We start from the raw sequence: 27,787 nt of genomic DNA on the forward strand, positions 1-27,787 counted from the left end.
TTTACACTAGAGGGTGTTTTGGAGCTTCCAAAGCTCGCACCACAAAAATTGATGTATTTTTTTGGTAATGCAGTCGTCTTTTTTTTTTTTTTTTTTTGACAAATTGGGATGGGAAATATAAGAAACACTGCAGATCCTGAATTTTTTCGCAATGCCCCAGGTTGTTATGCGAAAGCCATCCTTGGCATTACGTCATCGTCACTGGCATTCCATCAATATTGACGGAATGTCCGTCAATCCGTCAGTGACGGATGGCCATTTTGTTGACGATTAACGATTGACGGGAAACGTTGAGAAATTGACGGACTAATGCGGCACTCGGGGATGATCGGAAGTCGGACTTTTCCGAGTTTAAACCAGGAAGTGTGTACGGGAAATGCCCCCTTGGACTCTGAAATTCCACTTGCGAAAAAAAAGGAAGGACCCCGATTACACCAACGGACTACAAGTGACGTCACTCTACAATGGTTTCCCCTTTGGAAACACAGACCATGAATGGTAAAACACAATTTACTTGAGTATAAAACTAGATAGCTTTCTTCATTCATAAATATTTGATATAACTTTACGTAACACAACGTACATTATACGGTGAACTATTGAACTGTATGGAATGCTTATGAAATAAGATAAAAACAATAAATGAAGCAAAATTACGAGAAGGTAAGTTTGCTGAAGGTCAAAAATGAGTTTTAAGAACCAAAATAAAAAACTATTTACCACTATCCGCCATTTTGGTTGTTTACTTTCAGGTCGGAACTGGGAAAAACCAACTCGGATATATCCAACTTCCGACCATCCTCGAATGCAGCATTAGGATTGCAGGAAGTGGATTTAATAATTATCAATAACCGGGTCAGTACTAATGGGACAAAATGCCCATTTTGCTGACGGATGACGGAAAGATTGATGGTCACCCATTTCGCTGATGAATGACGGAGTGAAGAAGGGTGAACGAATGATGGACGCTCAAAATTCATGAACACGCCCACGTCCGGGCATCTGGTGCAAGACAGAATTGCCCCCGGAACCCGAGTAACTTCAACAAGGATGTGACGTGTGCCGTTATTCTTGTCGTATTTTGCTGGGAAAAAAAGTCCCAGACCTTTATTACGACACCTGGAAATTATTTCAATTTGCGAAGAAAATAAATCCATGTGTTTCCCTTTTAATACAGCAGTGCAGTCTACTTTCTGTCAAAGGAAAGAAAGGCAATGAGATCTTCTTCTAAAGTGACATCTTCTTGCTTCAAGGAAAGTCAAGCCTTAACCTTTCGACTTGAAACCCACCGTGTGTCAGGGGTTGCAAAAGGTAATGAGAAGTCCCGGACGTGCTGCAGCTTGCTGGCTTCATAAATCAAAAGGCACGTCTTGGTCACATTCCAAGATGTTCTCATATCTAATAAAATGGAGGCCCATGTAGAATGTCCCCTGACAAACTTCCCAGGCTATCAGCATTCTTTACATTCTCCTGCCACTCATGCGGGACAATTTATTGACTGACCATTGGGAAGAAAAAAAAAGACCTCGGGGCGAAAAGGGTTACACTTTCACAAGGATCTTCTTATAACAGAGTCCGAACCTACAAATGAAGCATTTAAGTTTGCTTTCACATTTATGAGAGTCGTGTTTGGCAGCTTTTTGATGCGCAAGCTGCTGAGCCACGCTCAACTCGGAGGCATAAAGAATAACATGCTGAGGTAGCACCACGGTGCCCAATCTGTAATTTCCGTCTCTTGTCTTGACTTGATGAGTTCCCTTTCTGACCCTCTTCAACTTAAGGTTCAAAGCGATGTTTGCAACAAGTGCCAAACCTTTGACTTGGTAGGCAAAGGTTTACCACAAAGATCCAAACATGGTTTTTCAAAATGAAGATGAAAAGGCCCGTTCATCACCATTTCAAGTCAACATCTCACATTTACAGTATGACGCACCTATTCATTGGATGCTGACATTTTGCCTGTCTCCACAGGTCCAAGATTTTGTCAAGCAGTTGGAACGTTGGAAAATCTTCAAATGGATATTCGCATCCACTCGGAATGCAGCCGATGCAAACAATACGAGTATATTGACGGAAGTGTCAACTCAGACGGACATTTATTTGAAGCAGACTGGTAGTAATTCTACAGTGTCCACCTTTACATGCAGTCAATAACCCTTTCAAAACCCGAATATTGGCAATATATGTAAACACGCAAAAACACAAATATGCTGTTATTGTGTTCGGAACCGAATATTTGCTGATAAAACCATCATCACGGTTCCGCCTTTGAACGGTGTTTTTTTTTTTTTTTTGTGCGCATGCTCTATTTGCAAGGAAGCTTGTTTTTTGGGGGGTACAGGCACTACTTCTATGTCCAGCGGCCATCTTACGTTGCCACTCACTAAGCGAGGCTAACTTGAATACTTTGATTTTGCCACGGTGTTTTCATGTTTTTTGTCTCTAGAGTGAAAATGACACAGTGTGTATTCATATACACATGTGCATCTGGTGCACAAACTGCCGGAAATTCGAGTGGAGGTAAGGACGCAGCACAGAACCACACTTTGGGAGTGAGGAGGAACGTGACTACTTTCTTAGAGACAAAAATATATTGTCGTTCATTGACCGTAGAAAGTTAAAATTGGAAATGAATTACCCAATAACCCCAATATTGACTGCATGTAAAAGAAGTTAATGAGTATAAGTGTCAAACCTGTGGAGGTCTGTTGACAAAACGTTTTGCAAAATATACTTTCAAATTTCGTGTATACAACTAGTTGGGTCGCTGGTAGGGCTGAAAGATATATATCGTTGTAATTGGCGTTTCAACTCCAAGCTCTGTATGATATCATATCCATGTTCAGCCATCATTGTATTGTTTTAGGGAGGGTCACGTACAACTATTGGCCGGTCGGTGAGAAAATATTGGCCCCGCACATCAGCACAAAGTCTCTGTGTCAGGTTTTAGGTGTGGCTGTGGACCCAAATGCAGAGAAGCAGGGAGAAGAGGCAGAGGTGAAGTAAAAATGGAATTTAATTAAATCAAACAAAAAGCGAGCTCCAAAAGGTAAGCAATGCAAGACGGGGGAACAACAAGGCAGAAAACCGGCAGCATGAAGGGGGTGAAGGGGGAAACAACGATGAATCGACGCAGACATAGGGGAGACAAAAGACTAAATACACACACGCTAATTGATAAAACTAGACACAGCTGGGCAAGGCACAAGTGGCAAAGGGTGCTGATTGGTTGACACATAAGCAAGGGCAGGCAAACACAGGTGGACATAATGCTTGACAACACTAGGAAGGCACACAAGGACAACAAAACCAAAACACAGATTATGGATGAAAGTTAAAGAAACATGAGGATAAAGACAAAACCCAAACTAAACCCAAACCATGACACAAGTAAAACAAAAAAACTAACCAAAACCCAACCCAAACCACGACACTCTGGAATGCCTGATCACTCGGGATGTGTGGTATTTACATTATATTGCAAATGGTAGATGGTATAAATCAATAAAAACAGCAAGATGGAGAAGAAAAAAATAATGGCAAAATAAACATTTATTTACACCTGTTGCTCAGAATATCAAAATAAACACCACGTTAAAAAAAAAAAGAAAAAAAGAAAAACCTTTCCCATCGGTTAATTAATGTCAAAAACTCTCCAGTCGTCATTTAACTACACATCATTTTATCATCATCAATTCAATCATTTAAAGTATGCACAACTAAGAAACGCATCTTTTATCATGATCGCGACACTTTTTTTTTTTTTTTTTACTAACTACTGTGACAAAATCATTTTTATACCACATATGGATTTCAGTTGACAAATACGTTAAGAGACCTGGGAACTCTTTTAGTCTCCTTTCGGACTTTAACCAGTTAACTTACTTCACCATCCATTGACATTGTAATCTCCTTTAACAGATTGAAACAATGGCCGCGAGAGGGTGACGTCATGCCGATGGCGATATCAGAGGGCGATTCGGAAGATGAAGAGAAGCCAGTTTGACAAAGAGGTCTTTCATCCGCAAGACAATATCAGGGCCGTCAATTAGTACAGAGAAGATTAGAGTCCAGGGTGCCGGCATTCATTGCCACCCCCCCCCACTCCTCTTTTGGGCACCCAAAATAATAATAATTTCATACTCTTCCTCCGTTTGAGCTTAAACCAAGCACAGGCATGTTTTAATCCACGTGATGGAGCTTTAGAGAGCGAGCGCAGCAACCTGATTTCAATTGAACTTAGTGAACCAGCTGGAAAACCTGACGGCCCCACGTGGGGGACGTCGCAGGCCGCTATTTCAAAAACAGCAACAGTCACAATACACAACGGCTTAAAAAGTAACAGCCTTGAACGTTGCTATGTAGATATTGTGTCACGAGTCCAAAGTAAACTTGGTGAAAGCGCTGCAAAGAGCTCCACCCAGGTAAACATCTATAGGTATTCCTTCCCTCAGGCATTAATGGACCTCATCATACTTCCACAGATGGAAGAACGATAAGGGAGCCAGAGGCAAAAGGTTATGAGCGTAGCATGCGACCACAATTGAAAGCAGAAATCTGCTACATTTCTGTGATTCTTTATTTATTTACACAGAGACAACTGCAAGCTATTTCTTTTCCATAAGGCCAATGTGGCAACCAGCAGCTCTTGGTGAAGTCATTGTGACATCAAAGTGTGGTGTAACTTTGTCATCGAAAGGGTTGAGGGGGATGTGAAGTGACGTGATCCAACAGTACAGTACAGTACAGTATGCCTTGCTGACATTCGAGCGGAGACTCCAGTCAGACTTTAGTCGCCAACTTTAGGACTTGGGATTTGCGTGGCTAAATCTTCGGAAAGGAACAAAAAGATTTTGCATTAAACTATCACGAAAAATAACTGAATAATCGTTAGAATAATCTTTGGAACTCAACGGCACTTTGCATCTCTGAAATGGCCGGTGCAAGAGGAGAATTCACTGCGGACTTCCCAGCCCACCTCTCTTCGGAATGAAGTACTTTTCTTCAGCAGATGAATGGCCCCCGCAAATCTCTCACTGGACTTTTAAATATTTTAGTGTCCTCATGGCTGACCTATGCAGCCCCTCCCCACCCCCCATCTAAACCTCTCAATGGATGGCACCGTGCCACCTGGCCCCAAAGCAAGCGTAGAGTGAATAGAGGGCACCCTTTATTGTCTGCAAACTCACAATTCACACAACAATTACAGGTTATGAGCAAGTGAGGCATACATTTGAGGGGGATTTATGCAGACTCAGCACCCCGCCCCACGGGCGGCCGCCTGGTTCCACTTACTGTATCTTTTTCGACATGAAACCAGGAAAATCAGCACGACCACCTTGGAAATGTCCCTTCTCAACTTGCCCACATATAAAAAGAAAAACTTCTGCGATACAATGACCCTTAATCGAAGCGGTTCCGCTCCTTCCCCTTTAAAATCAGTGCAGTCGAGGCGCAAACAGTCCCTGACATTGCGTAAACAGAAACTGACTCAGTGGGGTCAGTGCAGGAGACTGGACCGCGCAAAGTATCTTTATAAACTGCAGTTCGTGGAGTCGCCCCAAGTGGGCAATTGGAGACCCACTGCACCCCGAATCGTGCACCTGTGCGTGACCCAGGACCTGAATTCGGACCAACCAGCTCTACCTCACACCCTGCCTGGATTTGGATTTTTGGACCTTAGACAACTGAAGTTGACGATGGACACTACATGATTGGCTTTTTGGACCAGAATTGGAAATTGGATTTGGATTGCAAACTACTACTACTCTCACCTGACCCTTCATGAAGCACAGCAGTACACGATACTCCAAGATGGCAAATCTGAAGTCCTGAAAGTGAAAACCCTGCCACAGTTTGTCTTTAGCCACAGAAACTTCTACTCAAGGAGCCAGTTGAGTAGAAGCATGTGTGACTAACACTAAAGCCAAACTGTGGCAGGGTTTTTACATTTCTAGACCTGGATTTGACACCTCTGATACTTACCTGTTTGCCTCTCGCTCGTGTCTCTTCCAGCCCACATGTTGGCATCTGCCACTCCCTCACACTTGGACAGTTTCAAGCGAACTTCCAACAAAACCCCTGAGCTCCATCCACCACTTCAGTCCCAAAACTATTGAATGACTCTGCTCTTTTTTTCTCTTTGCCAATTAAAATCTTTCTCTTGTTGTGCTTGTTTTGGATCCATGGACCCGAGTTTGAGAAACATCAGAAGCATCCTAGCCATTATCCAAGTCTACTAACTACTAACAGGACCCAAAGAGGAATACTCAGCAAATCCCCCTTTTGTCAAAGCTCTAGACCTGATGGTAATCTGTCTGGCCCATGAGATTCTCCTCAACTCACACCCCCAATGGTGTGAGATTTGCGAGCGGGTGAAAAACAGACAAGCGCCTTAGAGACGCGGCGACTCTTGAAGGACGGGTGAAAGACCGGAATCCGCGTCCGCTTTGAAAGGCGGCCTGCGAATCGCCAGAGTCAATCAGAAGATAAGACGACGCGCAGCGCAAAAGGAGCTAGGGATACATAACAGAGAGTGAAGGTTGAAAGTCGGACAAAGGCATTCCCAGGAGGGGCCTCATGAAACCTTCAATGGTCCATTCACTCGTTTTTAAAATGCATTGAGTGCATTACTGCTGCTTCTATTGACCGATGCTCACATCTGGCACTTAGAATATGCTTAAACTCATGTATGTGGAAAAAGCTCATGGAATGTCACTCCAGTCTCATTCCTAATAAGGAAAATCCGGTGACAAGGATTTTTCAAGAAAAAGAGTAGAGGGGTGGTCTCCTGTTTCATGTCATGTGTTCAACAGGCTGTCGCTAAGGACAAGTGAACATTCCCTAAAGCGAGACACCAGGAACAAAATAGCAGGTAGAGAGATCCGGTTTCCTTCTGCAACGCACAAAAAAGTATTCTTGCGGTGGAGAAGTAGAAGAGGTGACAAAGTGACCATGCAGCGGGATACAGTACTGAAATTCATCTTAGTCAAGGTAGTCTGGGTTATGTATTGGTCTATCCGAGCTCAATATTGAGACACTTATTTGTGCAGGTTGAAGGGGTTAATATTGTTGAAATCAATTCAATGGATCATGAAAATCAAGTTAAAGACAATACTGGGCTCTAATTTCGTGAGATGAGCGTAGATCCTGTGCTGTGCTTGGCATAAATCTGCACAGAGGCAGGTTAGACAGGTGTTGGTATTTTGCAGACGAGCACGGGCCGGCAGATTTGACAGAGCGAGGTTCCATTTTGTTTACTGATAACTCCGTTAGCTACCCCAACCGAGTTCAAAATTCAGCATCATATTAAGGCAAGGGAAAAATACGCTAAATTCATGGCAGTCTAACACAAATGCATTATGAACAAGATTTCCTAAACTTCTCCAAAAAAAAATACGTAAGCAACAGAAGAAAATTATGATACATCCAAATATGTAATTAGCATCTTCAGAAAACGTGTTGCATATCGTAAATCTTTGGGACACGTAACGGTGAACACATTTTGGCAATAAAAGTGTGAAAAATATCAAATTTTCATTCAAATACTCATACCGGTGAAATTAATTAATTTTCCAAATTAAATTCAGCTGGTGTAATATGTATTTATTTGATAAAAACTAAAAAAAAAAAAAAACTAAAAAAAAAAACTTGTATATTCACTTTAAATGTTTGCTTTGTTCTTGTTTCTTATTCTTTACTGCACGACTGATTTGGGTTTCATGTACAGCACTTTGTGTACAGCAATGCTTGTTTTAAAGTGCTTTATAAATAAAGTTGAGTTGAGTTTGTCTTAACTGTTAGACTATATTAAAATGACAACAATGCAAGTCAAATTTTCTACAGTATCGCCCCTTTAAACTGATTTTTTGGGTCCTAATTCTATGACTCTTTGAATAGGTCCAATTATAGTTATGACAGTCATCTTGCTTTACCACTTGGGCTAGTTTACAGTGTGATTATTATTTTTCATTCGCTGTAAATCCTTCATAAGATGCAGGTGTCACACACGTCCGGCAAACGCGAGTCGGGTTGTTGCTGAGAACGACGAGCAGATAAGTGAGGGTTTTGCCCCAAACAGGAAAGAGGTGCTGAGAGCTCGGCCGAGCACTTATTAGCGCTGGAGACATTTGGTGGTGCTGCTCAAGTGGCCGTGCAGAACCGCTCCACTTGCAACAAGACTAGCAATTATGCTATAGCTCTGTATTTTCAAACCTTCCAAACTGACATTTGGACATGAAGACGACAGCACCTGAAACTCAAGTGGACGCACATGAAAATACAAATAACAGCTGTTGGTATTGTGCATTTTCTTTTTCACAATTTAAAATGGTTCCCAGGTGTAGTAGTGATATGCTAATCAAATACTTTTATCAAAATATTCCAAAGGACGCCCTACTGCTGGGCCAATCGTGATGAGTACGGATTTTGTTACCATGACAACTAAGGGCAGAGCAATGGTGACTGAACTTGGAGCCCCAAATCTCAAAAACCAACAAAGTCCCAACAAAGACTGCATTAACGGGATGCATTTTCACTCATGGTGGCAGCACTTCAATGCCAGGACACCAAATTGCACGTGCTCTAATTATGCAAATTATGCAAGGGTGACTACTTCTACATACAGTCAATGTTCGGATTAAGGACAAAATTCTGGTTTCTGAAACAGTCGGGATAACACGTTTACATGCGTGAGCAGGCAGAGTTACTCGTGTGTACATATCCCAATTTAAACTGCGATGGACGGACAACGCCATTACGCCAGTACGTTATTTCTGCATCTTACTCTATATAGTCAATAAAAGGCATTATATTCATGTTACTCATCACACTAACGAAGAAAAAGTTTCCTCCTAGCTCGAAAAGTGAGGTTCTTTGCTGCGTCGCCATGTTTGTTTACCTCTGCTTGTGTATTTTGATGATTTACGTGTGTATATATCCCATTTTCGCCATTTAGACCGAAAATAATGGAAAAACATGGCAAATAAATTGATGTATTCAAGTTAGGCTGGCTTGGTGAGTGGCAACGTAAGATGGCTGCCGCACATACAAGTAGTTGTTGTATGCAAAAGACCACGTTTCTTTGAGACTAGAGCATGCGCAGAACATAAACCAAAGTTCCATTCAAAGGAAATAACCCGGGCAACCGCATGTACGGTATATGACCAAATATTCAGATTAGAAAAGGCGTAACCCAGGAGTTTCATTCGGGCATACTCGGCTTTACATGGCCTGTCACAACCTAAATATTGCCAATATTCGGGTTTTGAAAGTGTTATTGACTGCATGTCAACATAGTTGGTGGTTTACTTGGCTGTGGAATTTAACAGGTTTTTATCCAAGCAATTAAAAAGTCATTTGTCCATAAGTTTGTCCCCAGAGAAGGTTGTTTTGCGAGATGTCTAAAATTGCAACAAACTGAATGACAAACAACTCAAGCCTTTCTCGAAATGTTTCCTGCATGTACATGGACTCTAATTTAAACAGCGTGTGTTTGTGTATATGCGTGAGCAGGCATGGGGGGGGTTTGAAACTAGGCCATGTTTGAACCGATCTCGAGATCTGGAACAAAATCCAGAGGGGTCAATCCCAGTAACCAAAGCAGGATGTGTTCACAATAATACACCCAAGTCAAGGTAAACTACACCACATAGATGACATTTCTCAAGGAGTGCTTCTCCTACCAAGATGTGATGTGTTTGCAAGTCGTGTTAGTGTGTGGTCCTGTCTTTTTACAAGAGACAAGTCTTTATAAAACAATCGCAAACCTATAAATGAAGAAGAATGTGCAACCTTCCGAACCGTCAGGAGTTAACCAGCTTCAATCTTGGTGACTGACACGTACACACACACAAAAAAAAAGGTCTTGGATTGGTCTGAGCTCATGGAAACAGGGAGCGTTAATCCCTCGCCTTCAAGGTTGTGCAAATGCAGAGAAAAGTGAGCCAATAAGGGAGGTGCAGACCACTTGACACGACCCCAAGCACCTTCCCCCACCCACAAGTCCAAACCTGGCTAGCCTGACGCTCCTAGATAGGAGGAGAGCCTTAATGACCTTTCAAATACACGCGACGGAGATGGCGCCTGGGCGCCGCGATGTGCGGCACCTCATGAGGTGGTCGATCGTGAGTGAATAAGTGGCTTTACTGACTTGCAAATCCAGGGATTAGACATCACAAGGTTGAGTGAGGCAACAGAATCTGCGCACAGCCGGACCATTTATTTCATTATCATCGAGAAGAAAAAAAAAATGTGCTACCCAGCTCAAACTTGGCAGCAGAAAATTCTTGGAAGGCTTTGTATCTTCCCCATCGATGTTTTCTTGCCACACTCGATATATCTTGTTTCCACAATCACTATATCCCAGTTAAAAATGTGCTGCAAGCTATAGTTCCCTTGCAAAGCGTGGAACGTCGTACATATTTCAGACAATCTTAGTTGGAAACAGTCCAACATGGCAGAGCGAGACCTGCCTCGTTTGTAAAGTGCCTGGAGGTCAATTCTAATGACATTGGGTTTTGATCACGTATTTTTGACAAACTCCTTAAATTCTTAACAGAGCTGCTAATGTTTTTCGTTTTCGTTAATTGTTTGAATGCAATGAAATTAACATTTGTCAAACTATCCATCCATCCATCCATCCATCCATTTTCTTAACCGGTTGTTCCTCGCGGTGATGATGGGGCCTATCCCAGCTGGCTTCGGGCAGTAGGAGGGGTACACCCTCAACCGGTTGCCAGCCAATCGCAGAGACGAACAACCACCCACACACACAAGCACACCTAGGGACGATTCAGAGCGCCCAATTAACCTGCCGTGCATGTCTTTGGAATGTGGGAGGAGACCGGAGTACCCAGAGAAGACCCATGCGGGCACGGGGCGAACATGCAAACTCCACCCAGGAAGGCCGGAGCCTGGACTCAAACTTGTGTCCTCAGTACTGGGAGGCGGACGTGCTAATCACTCATTTGACCGCCCATTTGTCAAACTAAATTATCCTAATATGTACATTGATATTCCATGCCAAAACCACACAGTGGGTTTAACCAAGCGGATTTGGAATGTACTGAAACTTAGTGTACTTGTTGATAGTGATAGCATGACGCTAAATCTCAAATTTTAGGCCAATAGGAGCAGGGTTTTGGGTGCTACGTCCCGCAGAATTTTGACAATTTCGGAACCCTTAGATCTCAGGAACTACTGGGTCGATCTTCACAAAACATGTATGAATTCAACAAGGATTCCAAATCAGAAATCAGTTATAAAATGGGGGCATGTTTTGGTTACTCAACCTTTGGGAAGGTCATGCCCCTTTTTTCCAAAAATATTCAAAATTCTGCGGGCCATAGCTTCCAAACCTCTGCCCCGATTGACCTCAAATTTGAGATTTAGTGTTGTGAGACCACTATCAACAAGTACACCAAGTTTTATTAAAATCCAAATATGCTTAGTTAAACCCACTTGGTGATTTGGGCATGGAACGACCCCACAATGGATTTGTTGCATTCTTGAGAAGCGATTGCTATATAATGTACAAGGTACAATCATGTCAATATCATGTTTATTCCATCTATGCCTACCTGCCAAAAGTGGTACCAACCACTATACCTTTAGTTTGTTCAGGCTCATAATAGAATACAATACAAATGTTGATTGATACTTAGCGGATTCTACCAGGCTAGAACATTTGAACCTTGCAGTGATGACACTGACATGCACAAATTAATTGATGACAGACATTTTGGGCCCACTTTTTCAAGCTTCTCAGTTGACATGCACATGGTTCACGTCGGTTTGGCTAAACTAATATATGTGTGCCTCCAAACGCCAGGTGGCGACGAGTTTACTTGCGAATTTTTCAATAAGTAAGTGGTTGCTTGTTGATACTTGCTAACCGGTACAAAACAAGTAGATAACTTTAGAACCCTTTACATGTCATATGTGTGATAACATTTTATTTTTGTGTACAAAGAAGACCAGCCTGCCTCTTTTGGTTACGGTGGCACTAATTAAAAACAGAATAAAAAAATAAATTGTTGATATAAGTGATGCGTCATGATGTAACCTATTTCATGAGGGTAAAAAGATGCATAGTTGAAGACTATTACGTGTTTGTTTACTGCAGTAAAAGTCTTGTTTCTGTTCATATATTGCTTCAGTTTGGTTTTCTTGAATATACTCCTATAAAAGGTGTTGAGTGAGTGTATGAAGTTCGATTTGGTTTTGTTGTGAAATTTTCTGAGAAACTGAGCAAACACTTTGAGAATACTTTTTTTGTTGTGGTAAATGCAGATTGTAACCTTTCCATGACTTTGCATTTTGGAGGTGTAAACTGATCTGCTGGCTGAATCCTTGACCATGTGTAATTGTTTCGGCTCTCCTGCGGTCCCGCGGTCGAAAAAGGAGACCCCCGAAGCCAACTGTGATTTTTTTAATGTGGCATCTAATTCAGCCATTAAATGGCCCAGCGGGGAGTCCCCTTAAAAGTGCTTCCCCTTCCCCCCATTCCTCATCCTGCTTCCCTTCAGGCAAACCCACCGCTGGGTGCATGTCAAAGATCACATGACAATAGGGATTCCTGACCCAGCCGGGGACTGGGAATGAATTAGAGTCTAATTCAAGCATGTCGCATGCAGTCAACGCCACTGCGGCCTGAGGCAGAATGGGGGACTTTTCAACCACGACGCTGGACATTATGTCATGTTGCCGAAAGGTTATCCTCATAATTTAAGCGCGCATGCATGAAGGATCTTTGGTGGACGTTCAAAACACAGAAGACGCGACACATGACGGATGAGTGGCCAAAGGCAAGAGCTGTCTCACTTTACCAAGAAGTACCTGAGCAGCTCATTAGAGGGCCTCCCAAAGAATCTTACTCACTCTTTGACTTATGATAAAATACGACCAAAATGTCAAAGACGTACAAAGACTCTTTCAAAGACGGTTTCACAGCGATCCACCAATGCTGATATCAGAGATAAGTTTGAACATATGGAACTCTTCAATACGTCTATAGGCAACTTTCTGAACTAGGCTCACCAGAGAAGAACCCGATCCCCAAAAAAATCCACATAACAATCAGGTCATGAGATAGAAACCCCAAAATCAAAGGTCCATCATGTTTTAGTGCCCTGAGTACATTTTCGGCGGATACCCTGAGCTGATATTTGCAAACTATGCACATAACTCGAACTGAACTCAAAGCAAAATAACACACAACTCCTCAGTGACTTTTGAGTATCAAGCCTTAGGGGTCTGGTGACTTGTCAATCAAATATTAATCGAGATCCTCTCAATTTCGTCTCCCTATCAGCTGACTTCAACAACACGGACCACAGATCAATTATTCAACAAACGAAGAGGGTCCATTCATTCGTTTGTGTGTCCTTTCAATGCAAAGTTAAGACAGCCTGTCGAGTACAAAACATGAGAAGCAACATTTGGTGGTCAGATGCAGTCCAGACAAGGAATGCAAACTAGACTTTGGACCGCAAGGAAACTTGTGAATGTCGGAAATACCATTCTGGCCTTGAATGAATGGAACTGCTGGCAGGACTAAATTTATGTGACCTTGCAACTGATTAAGACCAGGTTCGTAGGTTCAGGTCTGAACCAGTTACAACGATCTTAAAAGGTGTTTTATCTGTGACAGACCTCGCATAGAAAGATATGCGACCTTTTCAGACCCTCTTATCGGGCCAAATCTGCTATTAACACACCTCAGACCATAAGGATACTGTTGTAGGACAATCTTATGAAATATACAGCAACATTGACATTCTTCTGAGCTAAATCAGGAATAAAACAGTCCGATAGTCTTTATGTGTGTACAACTACTTGTGGCCTTGGGCTGAACAGGGGAAAAAAATGAAAAGCATATCCTCAGATCGCAATCAGGCCTCTCCAAACAAAAATCTGTTTCGGGATATCTGCCAATGGGATACAGCCTAAAGGCACAGATTGGATATTCCCTGTCTATGCCAATTTGAATTCATCGAAATACACCGATCACAAAGACTGCACAAACAACACAAATAAAGCTTTATATATATATATATATATATATATATATATATATATATATATATATATATATATATATATATATATATATATATTGTATGCTGCATTAGAGCTGTCTCCATCATTAAATAAGGCAAAAGTTAGCCTCATTTAAATCAATGAAGGAAAGAGAAAGTTAACTAAACCTTTGCAACCATTTAATACCGCTATTATTCATGCACGTCGTTTACGTGCATGTTGTTGACACTTGCTTATTTATTCGTATGCAAATTAGTGTTGGCGCATGCCAGTCAATTCATGTGTTACGTCATATTGATAAGTCAACAGCAATCACCCATGCATCCACGCATCCATCCATCCATCTTCCGTCTATCCATCCATCCGTCCATCCATCGAGCCATCCATCCGTCTGTCCATCTATCCATCCATCTGTCCGTCCGTCCATCTATCCATCCATCCGTCCGTCCATCCATCCATCATCCAGACATCCATCCGTCCGTCCTTCCATCCATCATCCATCCATCCGTCCATCCGTCCATCTATCCATCCGTCCGTCCATCTATACATCCATCCGTCCATCCATCCATCATCCATCCATCCATCCATCCATCCGTCCATCCATCCATCCGTCCGTCCGTCTGTCCGTCCATCTATCTGTCCGTCCATCTATCCATCCATCCGACCGTCCATCTATCCATCCATCCGTCCATCTATCCATCCATCTGTCCGTCCATCCATCTATCCATTCATCCATCCGTCCGTCCATCCATACATCATCCATCCCTCCATCCATCCGTCCGTCCATCCATCCATCATCCATTCATCCATCCGTTCGTCTATCCATCCATCCGACCGTCCATCTATCCATCCGTCCATCTATCCATCCATCCATCCGTCCGTCCATCATCCATCCGACCTTCCATCTATCCATCCATCCATCCGTCCATCTATCCATAGCATCCGTCCGTCCATCCATCCATCCATCCATCCCATTCTAAAGTGCTCTTGTCATACTGGCCACTCATATTCCAAAATCAGACCCGATTTTGCACAAGCTACAACATGAATTTCATTGTTATTTATGATTCATCATATTCATGCTTAATGAAATTCGGAGAGAGGGGGGCGGTTGCTGGGGATCATTTACGTACTCTTGACAATGCACAAAACAAGTGTTCATTGCATGTCCTTCTTACCTGGCCATTGCGTTGCAACCCGGCTTGCAAATACGAGGACGCAGCACAAAAAGCGCTCCAGCCCTGAGGAACACCTGCGAGGAGCCAGCAAAAAAAAAAAAAGTTAACTTTCATGTACAAAAGGAGGTGGGGGACGGGGGGGAGGTGGGGGGGGACGTGCCGTCTACCTCATTGTCATCTATCTTGCGCTGCTCCCGAGCCAAGAAGAAGCAACATGGACTTGTTGCGCAAATAAAATGTCCTTCCTCTCGGTCCCGGCCGGCGCCGCTCCTCGGCAGCTGATGCACGATCTGCAAGAAATGAGCAGTGTGTGCGGCCGGCCTGGTGACCCGCACGCAGCGCCCACCGGGGACTTCCGCCAGGTCCTAAAGGGGGACCGATTTCCTGCGCGTGGGCTCGGGAGGTGTGTCTTGCAATTTGAATCCGAGAAATCATCGCATCCCGAATTCCAGAAGTGGCAAATGTTCAATTTACTTAAGCTGAAGTACAAATACTTGTGTTTGAAAAAAAAAATGGTTAATGCTAAAGTTGACTACTGATTCAACTAATTCAAGCAAAAGTAAAGAAGTACAGGCTGAAATGCACAGATGTACAAAATCATCTTCTTGTGTACTTTCTTGTTTTTTCAGCAAAAGTCACAATGTTTTTGTGCTCAAGTTTTAAAAAAAAAACTATTGGCTGTTTCCTCGTTGGCTGACTGATGATTGACAGGTGCTGGCCGAGCATAATTTCCTTTCTATTATTAACTTTACGTGCTTGTAGCCTACTAAGAAGAATGAAAATCAAACATGTGACATGTTGTTTACATTAGACTGAATAAATATATATATATATATATATATAAATGAGATATTATTACATGGTTAAAAATGTAGATGGTATAGAAAGCAATGTTCATGTAAATCATATAAATTAGTAGTGTGACATCAAATATGGAACACCACAAGGATCAGTTCTGGGACTCACGGTTTATTTTATACTTTAACAACCTGTTAAATGCATTTATAACTTATAGATGAAGTTCAAAAGTTGCTTGTTATTAATAGTCAGTCACTCATTCTCAAGAAGATCAATTTTATATGAAATGAAAAATATCATTCAAGTGAAACGGTAAATGAAACCATGATTAACTAATTAATTAATTAACTAACGTTGATTTTGTTATTGTGGTTGGTGGTTTGAATATAAACTAACATCTTTTTTTTTTGTCGTTATTCATCACTGGGTGTGAACAGTGGGGAGTAAAAAGTACACGCAGGCTGTGTAAACACGTTTTGCACCGGAAAATATCTGTCATTCATGCTGCATTTGCACTATCATTAACCCACTTGTGCTCACAAGAGGAGCATAAGTCTCGTGTTAAATTTATTTTACCTGGAAGAGCAAAGGCTAGAGAAGCCATTGAAAACGACGCACACATTTTCATCTCAATATGAACAAGAAAGTAATACAACTGCCCAAGACGCTTTTTTTTTATTTTCCTTTGTTGCCTTTTGATTTGGGCCAAATAATGGGACTGGATTCTAATGTCAATTTTACATCAGTGACGTACTTACGCTACATGGCCACTAGAGGATAATGTTGCTGTTATTTTCCAGACATGATGAAGAGATGGGGGGGTGTTTAACAAAACTTCTGGTCCTTTATTTGCTTCTCTCTAGGAAATCTATGGGGCCCCAGAAATAACATTGTGGGGGGAAAAAAAGGTATTGCCACAATATAGAAATAACGTAGTGTCCATTTGCAGAGTAAACAAAAGGAGAAAAGATGAAAATACATTGCCCTCTTCCTCTTTGGATAGATATTTATCAATGCAGCACATCCAGTTCAAAAAAAGTTCATGAAACATGTGGCCTTCTTCAAGAAATAGGCGACTTCCCTGAAAATAACAGCCTCGCCTCGGATTCATTTGCATGTGCGGATTCTGTGCCGTTCAACATTGCTGTCGTCTTCCAGGTCTGAACACGTCCGGATCACTGCCTTCGTCTACTTTGCTCACATTCCAGTGTCATGGAGAAGAAAAGGTACAAAATGTCTGTAAAAGCAGACCACGTGCCACGTGGAGTGACCTGAAAAGTGAGGTGGTTGGGTGGGTTTTCTCAAACTGGGGTCTCTGTCTCCTTCGGAGGTCCGTGATGGGTTACTTAGGGGTCATTTTTGCGATTGTGATGCATCACGTAAATCTAATGAAGCTAAATCTAAAGCATTTCAAGCTCTTTTACCATCCTTTCTTACGGAAGCGTATTGCATTCACTTGAATATAAAAACCTGCTTTTGTGACCAATTTTTTGGGGAGCTTTTGTTTTTTTTAGTTTTTTTTTTCTGTTTTACTGAATATTTTTCAATATTTACGTCATAAAAAAAATTCAGTAAAACAGGGGGGGGGGGGGGAATTATTCAGAAAAACAGGAGGAAAAATTACTCAGAAAAATAGGAGGGGGGGGGGGGGGGGGCGGTGGTCATTTTAAAAAGAACAGAAAAAAAAATATTCCAAAGAAACAGAGCACTAACTTCCCGTTTTTCAGAGTAATTATTATTATTATTTTTTTACCTCTGAACTCCAAGTGACTTGTTGCAAATCTCTGACATGTATATATGACTGGTTAGCCGATAGCCCATACATGCTAGTGCAAGCCGTTGAAGTCACAGGGTGGCCATCTTGTTACTCCCACCTCGCGAACAGACTACTGTATAAACTATACCAGTCTTATATACCAGTCTTATATACAGGTCAGTGGTCTGCAACAAGTCACTTGGACTTCAGAGGTAAAGTAAACACATAAATAAATAAATAAATAAATAAATAAATAAATAAATAAATAAATAAAATACTCCACAAAACCAGAAGTTGGTGCTCTTGTTTTTTTTCCCCTGTTTTTCTGAATATTGTTTTCCCTGCTTTTCTGAGTATTTTTTTTTATAACAGAAGAAAATATATTTTAAAAAAAAACAGAAAAACAAAATTACTTTAAAAAAACAAACAAAAACAAAGCACCACCCCCCCCCCAAATAAATTGTCAGAAAAAGTTTTTTTTTTCACAAGTGAATGCAATATACTTCCGTACTTTCTTATATAGAATTGTAAATAATAATAATAATAATTATTATAATAATAATAATAATAATAATAATAATAATAATAATAATAATAATAATAATAATACATTTTAAAAATGAAACGTCAATTTGGTAAAAAAAAAAAAAAAAAAAAAAAAAAAAAAAAAAAGGCTTAAAGTACCAAAGCTAACCAGAGGAAAAATACTTGACAAGGATTGCAAAATCAAACGAACGACAAAACACGACAAGGACATGACATGGACAACGAACCGTCAAGGACTGAACGAAAGCTGGGAACTAAATACACACGCATACCAACGAGAGACACCTAGACAAGACAAATGTAGTAGCTGAGGGAGTTGATTGGATGACACGAGGGACCGGGATGCCAAACACAAGTAGCCATGATCAAGCTTGACGAAACAGACAATGACAACAGGGACACAAAGAAAAACATGACAACCAAAATCTAACTAAAACTAATAAGAACTAACAAGACAGTATGAAAAAAGGGACACGGGGAAAACGTGACTACACATGAAAGAAAAATAAATCGGATCAAAGCTCAGTCGGCAAAAACCAGAGTTGGCCAATCCGGGTCCAGAAAGTAAAAACGCAGCCACACCTGTGGCTAAAACCAAATTGGGATAGGGTTTTTACTTTCTGGACCTGGATTTGACACCTCTGCCACAAACAGATCATGACAAATTCCCGTGACATTTACGGAGTTCACATGTGCTCGATTGGCATGGCGAATGAGTGGTTCGGTTAGCACATTCACCACACAGATTGGTGGTTTGAATCTGTGACGTTCTATGTTCTCGCATGCTCAAGTCTTTTTATTCTCAGAAATTCTTGTATTAGTCACATAAACCTCACCAAAGAACAACTTTCTAACAACTACTTTGTATTGGTAAAACAAAACTTTTCAAGGAATTGAGTCGGTAGCAAAAAAGTAAAACAAACCCATGAAAAGGATAACAGATTTAACAAACCTTTACATTTCTACTCCAGCATGAAGCATTTCATAACCGGCTCCACTGCTCTTGAGTTATATATCAGATTACTTCCAACAGCTGAAATCAGGCAGGAGGTTGCGTGGAGCCACCAAACAGCTGAAGGGACTCGGCAGCCAACAACAGCCACAAACAGGGTCGGTACTCGATCCCATGCGCTGGCTGGCCGGCCCGCTCATCACTGCAAGGCATCGAATAGCTCCAATTTGTAACGCTAACAAAACGTAATGGACTGGACTGAGCGGGTTTGTGTGTATGGATTACCTAAATGCATTTTTGTACTTTATTTAAGCTTAAGAAAATAACTACCACCCTACCACAGAGAAAAGCATTAGAAGAGTTAGACCAATTCCTTTATTCACTTCTTAACACCAACAGAGGGAGAGGAACATATAGATGAAGATATCGATATAACTATCAACGCTCATTGGAGCGGTTGGCAGCCGAGTGTGAAGCAGTTGGGATGAAAATCATCACCTCCAAATCTGAGAGCACGGTCCTCAGTCTGTTTGAAAGCGCTATATAAATAAATATGACTTGACTTGACTCATTCGGCCCTCTCCGGGTCAGGGATGAGATCCTGCCCCAAGTGGAGGAGTTCAAGTATCTCGGGGTCTTGGATGGAGTGGGAGTTCGACAGGTAGATCTGTACAGCGCCTCCACTGACGCGGAATCTGTATCGGGCTGAAGAAGGAAATAAACCAAAAGGCGAAGCTCTCGATTTACCCGTCGATCTACGTTCCCACATTCACTTATGGTCACAAGTCGTGGGTCGTGAACGTAAGAGCGAGATCCCGGACACAATGGTCCGAAATGAGTTTCTGGGTTCTGCCCTGGAGATAGGATAAGAATTTCGGTCATCCGGGAGGAACTCAGAGTCGAGCCGCTGCCCCTCCATGTTGAGAGGAGCCAGATGAGATGGCTCGGGCATCTGGTTAGGATGTCTCCATGGGGAGAAGCACCAGATATGTCCACAGATGACTCAGGACACTGTGGAGAGACGATGCCTCAATCCTGGTCTGGGAATGCCTTGGGATCTCCCTGGAAGAGTTAGAAGAAACGGCTGGGGAGAGGGAAGTCCGGGCTTCCCTACTCAGGCTACAGTCCCCTGACCTGACCCTGGATATGCAGTAGAAAATTGTGAAGAGAATTGTAGGTGAACAAAAGTTTGTTTTTGATAGATTTGACTTCTTTCAGTGTCCTCTTTAGTAGATAAGACGCTCAATTGTTAAGTGTTTAAGTCTGGAGGTTGTATAAAATCTTCATCTTCTGGCCACTGATGAAATCCTTTGTCGTTTGTGTTGTTTCTTGGGTCTTTATTTGGCTGCCTGAGAAGGATTTCCCAACTGTTTCGGTTGCAGCTTCCATTCAAGTGTCAGACGATACGTTTCCGTAGACTTCTGACTTCACTTTACGGTTTATCAGTGAAGATTAATGAGCCCATCCCTGAAGAAGCCATCAAAGCTTTCCACCAGGCTCATCCATCATCTTCGTCTCGTCATCAGTCCATTAAACTTTATGCCAGAATCTTTTAGGCTCGTCTCTGTACGTGTTGCCAAATCCCGGCCGGGCTTGTTAATGAGTTCTTTGCATTTACTGGCTGTAGCTTCTGTACTTGTGTTCATGAAGTCCTCTGCATTTTGATACCTTGACTCTCTGGAGGTTATTGCTGATGTCATCAACAGTTGTTTTTGGGTCTATTTCTCTCAGACGGTTCTGTCATCAACTGTTACTGAATTCCTTAGTCTACCCATTTGATGTTCGTTTCTTCTTCGTTTCTTCTTCCGGGATATTCCAAATGTTTGTATTGGCTAATGGCATTCCGAAGGCTCTTATTGATTTTGTAGCATCTCTCAGCACTCTCTTGTGAAACAGTAAATGTTTAAAAAAAAAAAAAAAACGAGTTGTCCTCAGTAGTCACTCAAATTAAGGGAGACTGTAAAGAATGTTTTATTGTTCCTAAATGAATAACTGACAGATTAACACAGACTGGTTAGATTCTAGTTATACGGTTTCGTGTATGCCAACCAATTGTTTAAAATATATTAAATTATGACTTAAATTACTGCCTGTACAGTTAATAAATGTTTATTGTATACTGTTGTACAAACTCATTTTTGTCATGGGCAACATTGTAGTTACGGTTTACCCTCAGAGGGCCTTTAAAACTGTGAACTATTGTTCAAGTTACTGTAAAAAGGGGTTCAGTAACAATAAAGATACTTTTGCAATATGTCAACATTTATTACGTATGACAACTTGAGCTTTTAGTACAGATTGTAGAAAAAATCAAGGAAGATGAAACATGATTTGCTTTTGCCTGAAAAACAAATATGGCGGGCCTGATCTGGCACCCGTACCTTAGGTTTGACACCTGTGCTATACAGTTTTAAACGTATGTACCATATGACAAATATTTGACTAAGTGTCTGCCGTTTTTCCCAACCTGAATTATTTCAACTCAGGTTAATCAGTCAGCAAAATACCGGAAGGTTCCTCTTATGTATTTTGAATGCAGAGCCTCACGTAAGCTATAAGCAGTCTTCCGTGTACTGGTCACCTGCGCTATCTTTAGCCCCTGCTGCCAAGTGAATGGAAGTGTCGTACTTATCTCCCCTCGCTGTCATCGAGGCTGCCAGTATTTTTAGGGGACGGCAGCAGCTGCAAAAGCATTTAACAGTATTCCACGAACAATGACACTTGGGGTGTCTAAGGGCTGAACGCCGCATAGATCGGTGGGGGGGGGGGGGACCGTTGTGAATCCAAGACCGCCGAGGAGCCCGTGGTTGGGTTAAACCAAACGGAAATCTTCAAACATGAACTGGAATCGAACGGCCTGAGCTTTGAGGAGAACATGAATTTGAGGTGCACTTGGGACATTGCCTTCTGGAGACCCGCAGTACTGCTTCTTGACTCAAAGACCGATTGCCACTGCGGAATGTATGTTGACGGTCGTCATTGGCAACTGAAGCAAGGTAGGTCACACTGCACAGATTCACAAGGGCTGGGGTCATTTCAATTAAATCAGACATGTGAACACTGGGGTTAATCTGCTCTCTTTGAAACACCAGTGGGAATATTGATGACACTTTCATTGCAAAGTGCAAACTGTGATATTTTGTCTCGGAAACGTCACACTCGGCGACAATACGAAGCCGCGCACAAGTATATTGAATAAACGGATACACAAAGTAGACTTTAAAGTTGAATTTTATTCCACAAAATATTAGGCAATCTCCCTCTCTATCTACTTTTAAAACCCGTTTTAAAACCCATCTGTATTCTTCGGCTTTTGGTGCACTGAGACTTACTATTGTTTGGTGTTACTTATTGGTGTTATTTATTTATTTATTCACTCACCTACTTGTTGTTGTTATTAACTTATTGATGTAAACTTTCTTTACTTGTATAATCACTTAAAATGTTTGTTTTGTTCTTGTTTTAATTAATCTTATTCTTTACTGCATGACCGATTTCAGTTCCATGTACAGCACTTTGTAGTGCTTTAGTGCTACAAAAAGCTACAATAAAATAAAGTTATATAGAGTTATTACACAATACTTATTGTGACTTTTAAAAATGTGCACTCCGCAAATACTTATAAAATAATAACTAATTTAAAAAAAACTCAAAAACTAACAAAAAATAGCATTTAAAACACAAAAATCAAAACAAAATAAAAACTAACTATAATTAAAGAAAACAATCCCAAACTATTATAATCCTGGTTTCCTAAACCTGCACATTTTAAGCAGAAGTGTAATTCATACATAAGTCACGCCGTATTATTTCTCTTGTTCACCAAGTAGGAGATTTTTGTGTGCAAACAGGGTCGGTACTCGATCCCATGCGCTGGCTGGCCGGCCCGCTCATCACTGCTTATGTAAGGGCCCTTCAGACTTTTGCAGCCTTTAATGATAGCCCACCAAATTCCGGATTTGGATCAAAGTAAAAACTCAAAAATTTGCCCAAAATGGTGATTTGAAACCAAAATGGAAGACTTTTTGAGAAGTTTTGGCTCCTTAAGACTTTTTCGTGCATTCTGTAATAACAGACTTGACCAGCCAATTTTGTGTTGTGGAACTGATGTCGGGGACTCATTTTTTTTCCTGCGGCTGAGTTTCGGGGACGTCCCGTTGAGGACCCTTAAAATACACGCACTTGAAAAACGTTTGCCTGTTGCTCTACTAATGATGATAGCAATAATATGCAGTCGTGGAATTTTCTAACCACGTGGACAATGACGGGTGTGACGCAGGCCATAGTTTGACTCTAATGTCTCTTGGGTGGGCACGGGGCAAAATGGTCCCCGTGTTTGCGTGAGCACGCATGTTTCAGAAGCTTCTTTGTGTTACCTGACACAAACACACCCCCACACACTCGCAGCTCTTTATTTAGTTTGAACTATATTAAGCACTTTCCCACTGAAATACAGCACCAGCTGTACTCGCTGCATGTTGTGGCTGCCTTTGCAGTTGGAGCAGGCTAACTCCCCCGGCCCCCCCACCCCCGCTCCCTCCACAATCGCACTTGCCCGGCTTGTGTTTTTCTGTCATGCAGACAGCTCTAATTCAATTAACCCTAATGGTCATACCATCCGCTTGTGCTGAAGCATGCACGTCACATTACAAGTTGTTGGCTTGTAATATGAATTTTAACAGTACATTCAAGCACTGCATTTATAGTGGTTTTCCATTTAGTTTACATGAAAATGTGTATTTATATTTACTCGAAACAATGTATCTTTGTTCATCTTTCTTGCCACCAAAAATATAGTGACAGGCAGAAAATTAAATACTCTCCCACTAGATGACAGAATTCAGAATGAACTTGTGAATCACCCACCGGTTTCCATTTAAATAACGGAATATTTGTATCTTTAAGAGAAATATACGTCATATACTGATGCCAATAGCAGTAGGAGCACCATCTATATTATATGTGGCAGGGATGGAGGCTTACTATCAACTGGACTACTGCTAGTATTACTACTACTGCTAAAAATAGCAATGATAAATCTTGTATCGTTGTCCGCCACAGCTCAGGAGGCAAAGAAGAGGCTAATGCAGGGGAGAGAGTAACAAAGTAACTTGGAAACCTGGAACGGTTCAAGCACAGGAAAATATATGTTAGAAAGTGAAGTTTGGCTGTGGGTCATTGCTGTGTTTTCAAACTGCTGTTAAAATAAATCAAGAAGATATTACATTACATAGCAACAATGCTAACAACAAAGTGAAATGCTTATGGACAGATGATATCTCACACTTTGGAAAATGTACATTAGTTCATGTAAATCTCTCTCCTTAAAATCTGTAAAGAATGCGCCAGTCAATTAGCCTAGCGGTTAGCGCACTTGACTCTCAACACGTGATACGCTTGTTTGGCGCATAGGTGCAGCTGAACAATGCAGTACATCACTGTTACACTTCTGTAAGTTTTTCATTTTAGCTATTTAACTACTCCCTTCAGAGCTCAAAATTACAACATATGTACAATTCATGCTAATACAAATTTGTGAATCCAACAAAATCAGCCACGGCTTACCTTTTGAGTTTTACATGTTGGTGTTTCAGACAGTGTAGAATGGTTGTGGCATGAAAATGCTAGCCCAGTTTCCAATGCATGGGTGGAGGAACGTGGTGTGGGGATGGTGTGATGTAAATTAGCCACATTGTTATGAAACAGTGGTTCGTATATTTAGAACAGCATGCTCGCAGAAACGAAATAGGCAGATTTATTTGGTTGTTGAAAGATGGGCAGGCACCTCCAGAGACAAACTATTCGTAAACAAGCTATTCAAAAGTCGGGTTTACATATTTCCCTAAAAAAAAAAAAAAAAAAAAAAATCACTGAGCATTGTTTCATGTTAAATTGCCCAATTTAACATTTTTTTTTCTTTTTAGAAATTAACTTTGAAGAATTGGGACTGCTCCGGCCCATGTGAATAACTGTCAAGTTTGGCCCTCTCAATTGCTTGAGGTGAAACTAGACTGACGGGGCAAAGATGGATGTATTTGGCGGTGCACCGCGTTTCCTGGCGTATCCCAGACCAGTGGGGGTACAGAGTGGGGCCGACGCAGTCCTGAAGTGCCAGATTGGTGGAGACCCAAGACCAGCAGTCATATGGGAAAGGAACAATGAGAAGATAGACCCACAAGGACGATACCGTGTCTTTGAGGATGGGAACGTTTACAATCTGATCATAACTGCTGTTACTATCGAGGATAGCGGGCAGTATATGTGCAAAGCAAAGAACAGCATTGGCGAAACGTACGCAGCAGCCACACTGAAGGTAGAAGGCGAAGCACAAGAGCTGGAGTTAAGAGAGGAGAACAAACCGCGATTCCTCATCAAACCTCTATCCACTCGAGCCGGTCGAGGAGAAGATGCAGTCTTCTCCTGTAAGCTCTGGGGAAGTCCACGACCGGAGGTGACCTGGGAAAAGGACGGCAAAAAACTCAGCGAAATATTCGAAAGCACTCACTTCAGCGTGAGCTACCAGGATGGAGGATGGTTCCAGCTGAAAATCTTTAAGACTCGTGCACCCGACGGCGGCGTGTACACGTGTAAGGCGAGGAATGAATTTGGTGAAGCGCTGGCAGGAGCCGTGTTGCTTGTCGATGCGGGCCCTGGACACGAGGAAGACGCAAACCGCAACGGTTATACGAACGGACACAGAAAATCTCAGCAAGGAAAACAGAGGATCAGCAGGCAGATGCCCAATCGACACAAAGACCAGATGACCACCAAGTCGACGAGAGTGAAAATGTTTGCAGTGACGGAGGGGAAGCATGCGAAATTCCGCTGTTTTGTGACAGGAAAACCCAAACCGGAAATCATTTGGAGAAAAGATGGAAAGCTAATACTGTCTGGAAGGCGATATTTGTTATACGAAGATCGAGAAGGATATTTTACACTCAAGGTTTTGTACTGTAAGCAGAAGGATAATGGCGTCTATGTTTGTGCTGCGTCAAATACAGCAGGCCAAACCCTCAGTGCTGTACACCTCTCAGTAAAGGGTAAGTTGATATACAAGTACTGTTAGAAGTGGAAACGTAATTTATGAGAGATTTATGAGAACACAAGCCAGAAGTGTCAAGTTTTAAAGTTTCAAGCAAGAACCAAGTTACTGTGACAAAAATCAAGTAAGTCAAGTCCAGTCCCCACTCAATTTCAAGCAAGTCGAGTCAAGTCATGACTTGGGGTAAGCCAGTATACAATGACCAGTAGATTGGTTGTAGTTCTTGTGCATGTCATTGACATGTGCAGGTCCTTGAATCCCAATGTAATAATCTTGATACCTCTAAATGGTGAGTTGCAGGTTTGCACACACTAAACAAAAATAACTTTTCTTTTAGAAACAATATAAATGGCAAAGCAAGTCCCAAGTCCTTAAATTAGTGACTTTTGTTTGACTCGAGTCAAGTCATATAACTCGAGCCTCCAACCTCTGCTGTCAGTCTGTAACTGTTTCTCCAGGCAAAAGTGCATGTGTGTGTGTCTAGGAAGGTGGTTTGGGGGATCGGGTCATGTTGTGCATCATCGGCTCGGATTTCCCTCCATTTGATGCGAGAGTGATGTCAGTGACATATGTCCAAGAAGGTACACTGAGATCATGAGGTAAATTCTGACAGTGATATGTCGGCAAAGTCACTTATTTAGCTTGTGAGGATGCAAAAAGGGCGGGACCATGTGGTCACCATGGGACGGGGATCATATTTCTCACATGGCCATGGGAGTTCCTACATTCCTACATACACGGTACATACTGTAGAGAATTTATTTTTATTTATTATTATTGTTATTTTTTATATGGCCCTAGTGGTTATTGGTAGCATTCGGATACATTCTGAATCACTTTAAAAGAACGCCAAGGGATGTGATTTTCACTGGGCCTTCCAAAAAGGTGAACAAAGGAGCTGTGGAGTTCACGTTGTTTTGTTTACAACTATCTGCCACGGGCTTCATGTTTTTGGTTTATTTCTTTCCCAACACATCAATGTGGTGATGGTGACATTTCAGATCCATATCCAAATGACTTGCGTATCTTATAATTTTGTTGTTTGGTTGAAACAAAGATATTCTCCTTTTTTCCTGGTACCAGAGCCACCTGTGCGATTCAAACAGCCCCTCATCGATCTGGAGGTATGGGAGCGGGACTTGGCTGTTCTCGAGTGTGAAGTCCCAGAGGACTCTGTCCCAATCACGTGGTACCTGGAGGATCGACGATTACAACCAGGAGCCAAGTATGGAATGGAGGAGTGGGGAACAAAGCGCAGACTTACGATCCGTGACATTGGCGTCGATGACGATGGGATATACCTGTGCGAGATGCCTGATGGTGGACGAAGCATCGCTGAGGTAGCAGTGAAAGGTAAGCCACAGTCAGTTGGTATATAAAAGCAAGAACTAACAGCAATCCATTCTGGTTGAACTTCAATTTGGCCTCTGAGTCTTGCATTGCCTCCTAAGCTAAGAATTTTTTTGGGGGGTAGT

At 41.8% G+C, this 27,787-nt stretch overlaps 2 protein-coding genes across 3 annotated transcripts in view; one reads left to right on the top strand and one right to left on the bottom strand.

Annotated features, from left to right (window-relative positions):
- The window catches only part of col18a1a (collagen type XVIII alpha 1 chain a), a 78,072-nt gene extending 62,560 nt beyond the window's left edge, over nt 1–15,512 (bottom strand). Inside the window, exons 1-2 of the mRNA XM_077537417.1 lie at nt 15,386–15,512; nt 15,219–15,292 (exon numbers count right to left, since the gene is read on the bottom strand). Coding sequence (XP_077393543.1) covers nt 15,219–15,292; nt 15,386–15,396 — 85 coding nt within the window. The 5' untranslated portion in view covers nt 15,397–15,512. The remainder of the gene's footprint in view (nt 1–15,218; nt 15,293–15,385) is intronic.
- Nucleotides 15,513–22,057: 6,545 nt separating this feature from the next.
- The window catches only part of obsl1b (obscurin like cytoskeletal adaptor 1b), a 43,404-nt gene continuing 37,674 nt past the window's right edge, over nt 22,058–27,787 (top strand). For both annotated transcript variants that reach the window (XM_077537534.1, XM_077537535.1), the window contains exons 1-3: nt 22,058–22,266; nt 25,195–26,310; nt 27,396–27,665. In XM_077537534.1, coding sequence (XP_077393660.1) covers nt 25,296–26,310; nt 27,396–27,665 — 1,285 coding nt within the window. In that variant the 5' untranslated portion in view covers nt 22,058–22,266; nt 25,195–25,295. The remainder of the gene's footprint in view (nt 22,267–25,194; nt 26,311–27,395; nt 27,666–27,787) is intronic.

Source organism: Festucalex cinctus, chromosome 11, assembly GCF_051991245.1.
Source record: "Festucalex cinctus isolate MCC-2025b chromosome 11, RoL_Fcin_1.0, whole genome shotgun sequence".
Classification (NCBI taxonomy): Eukaryota; Metazoa; Chordata; class Actinopteri; order Syngnathiformes; family Syngnathidae; genus Festucalex; species Festucalex cinctus.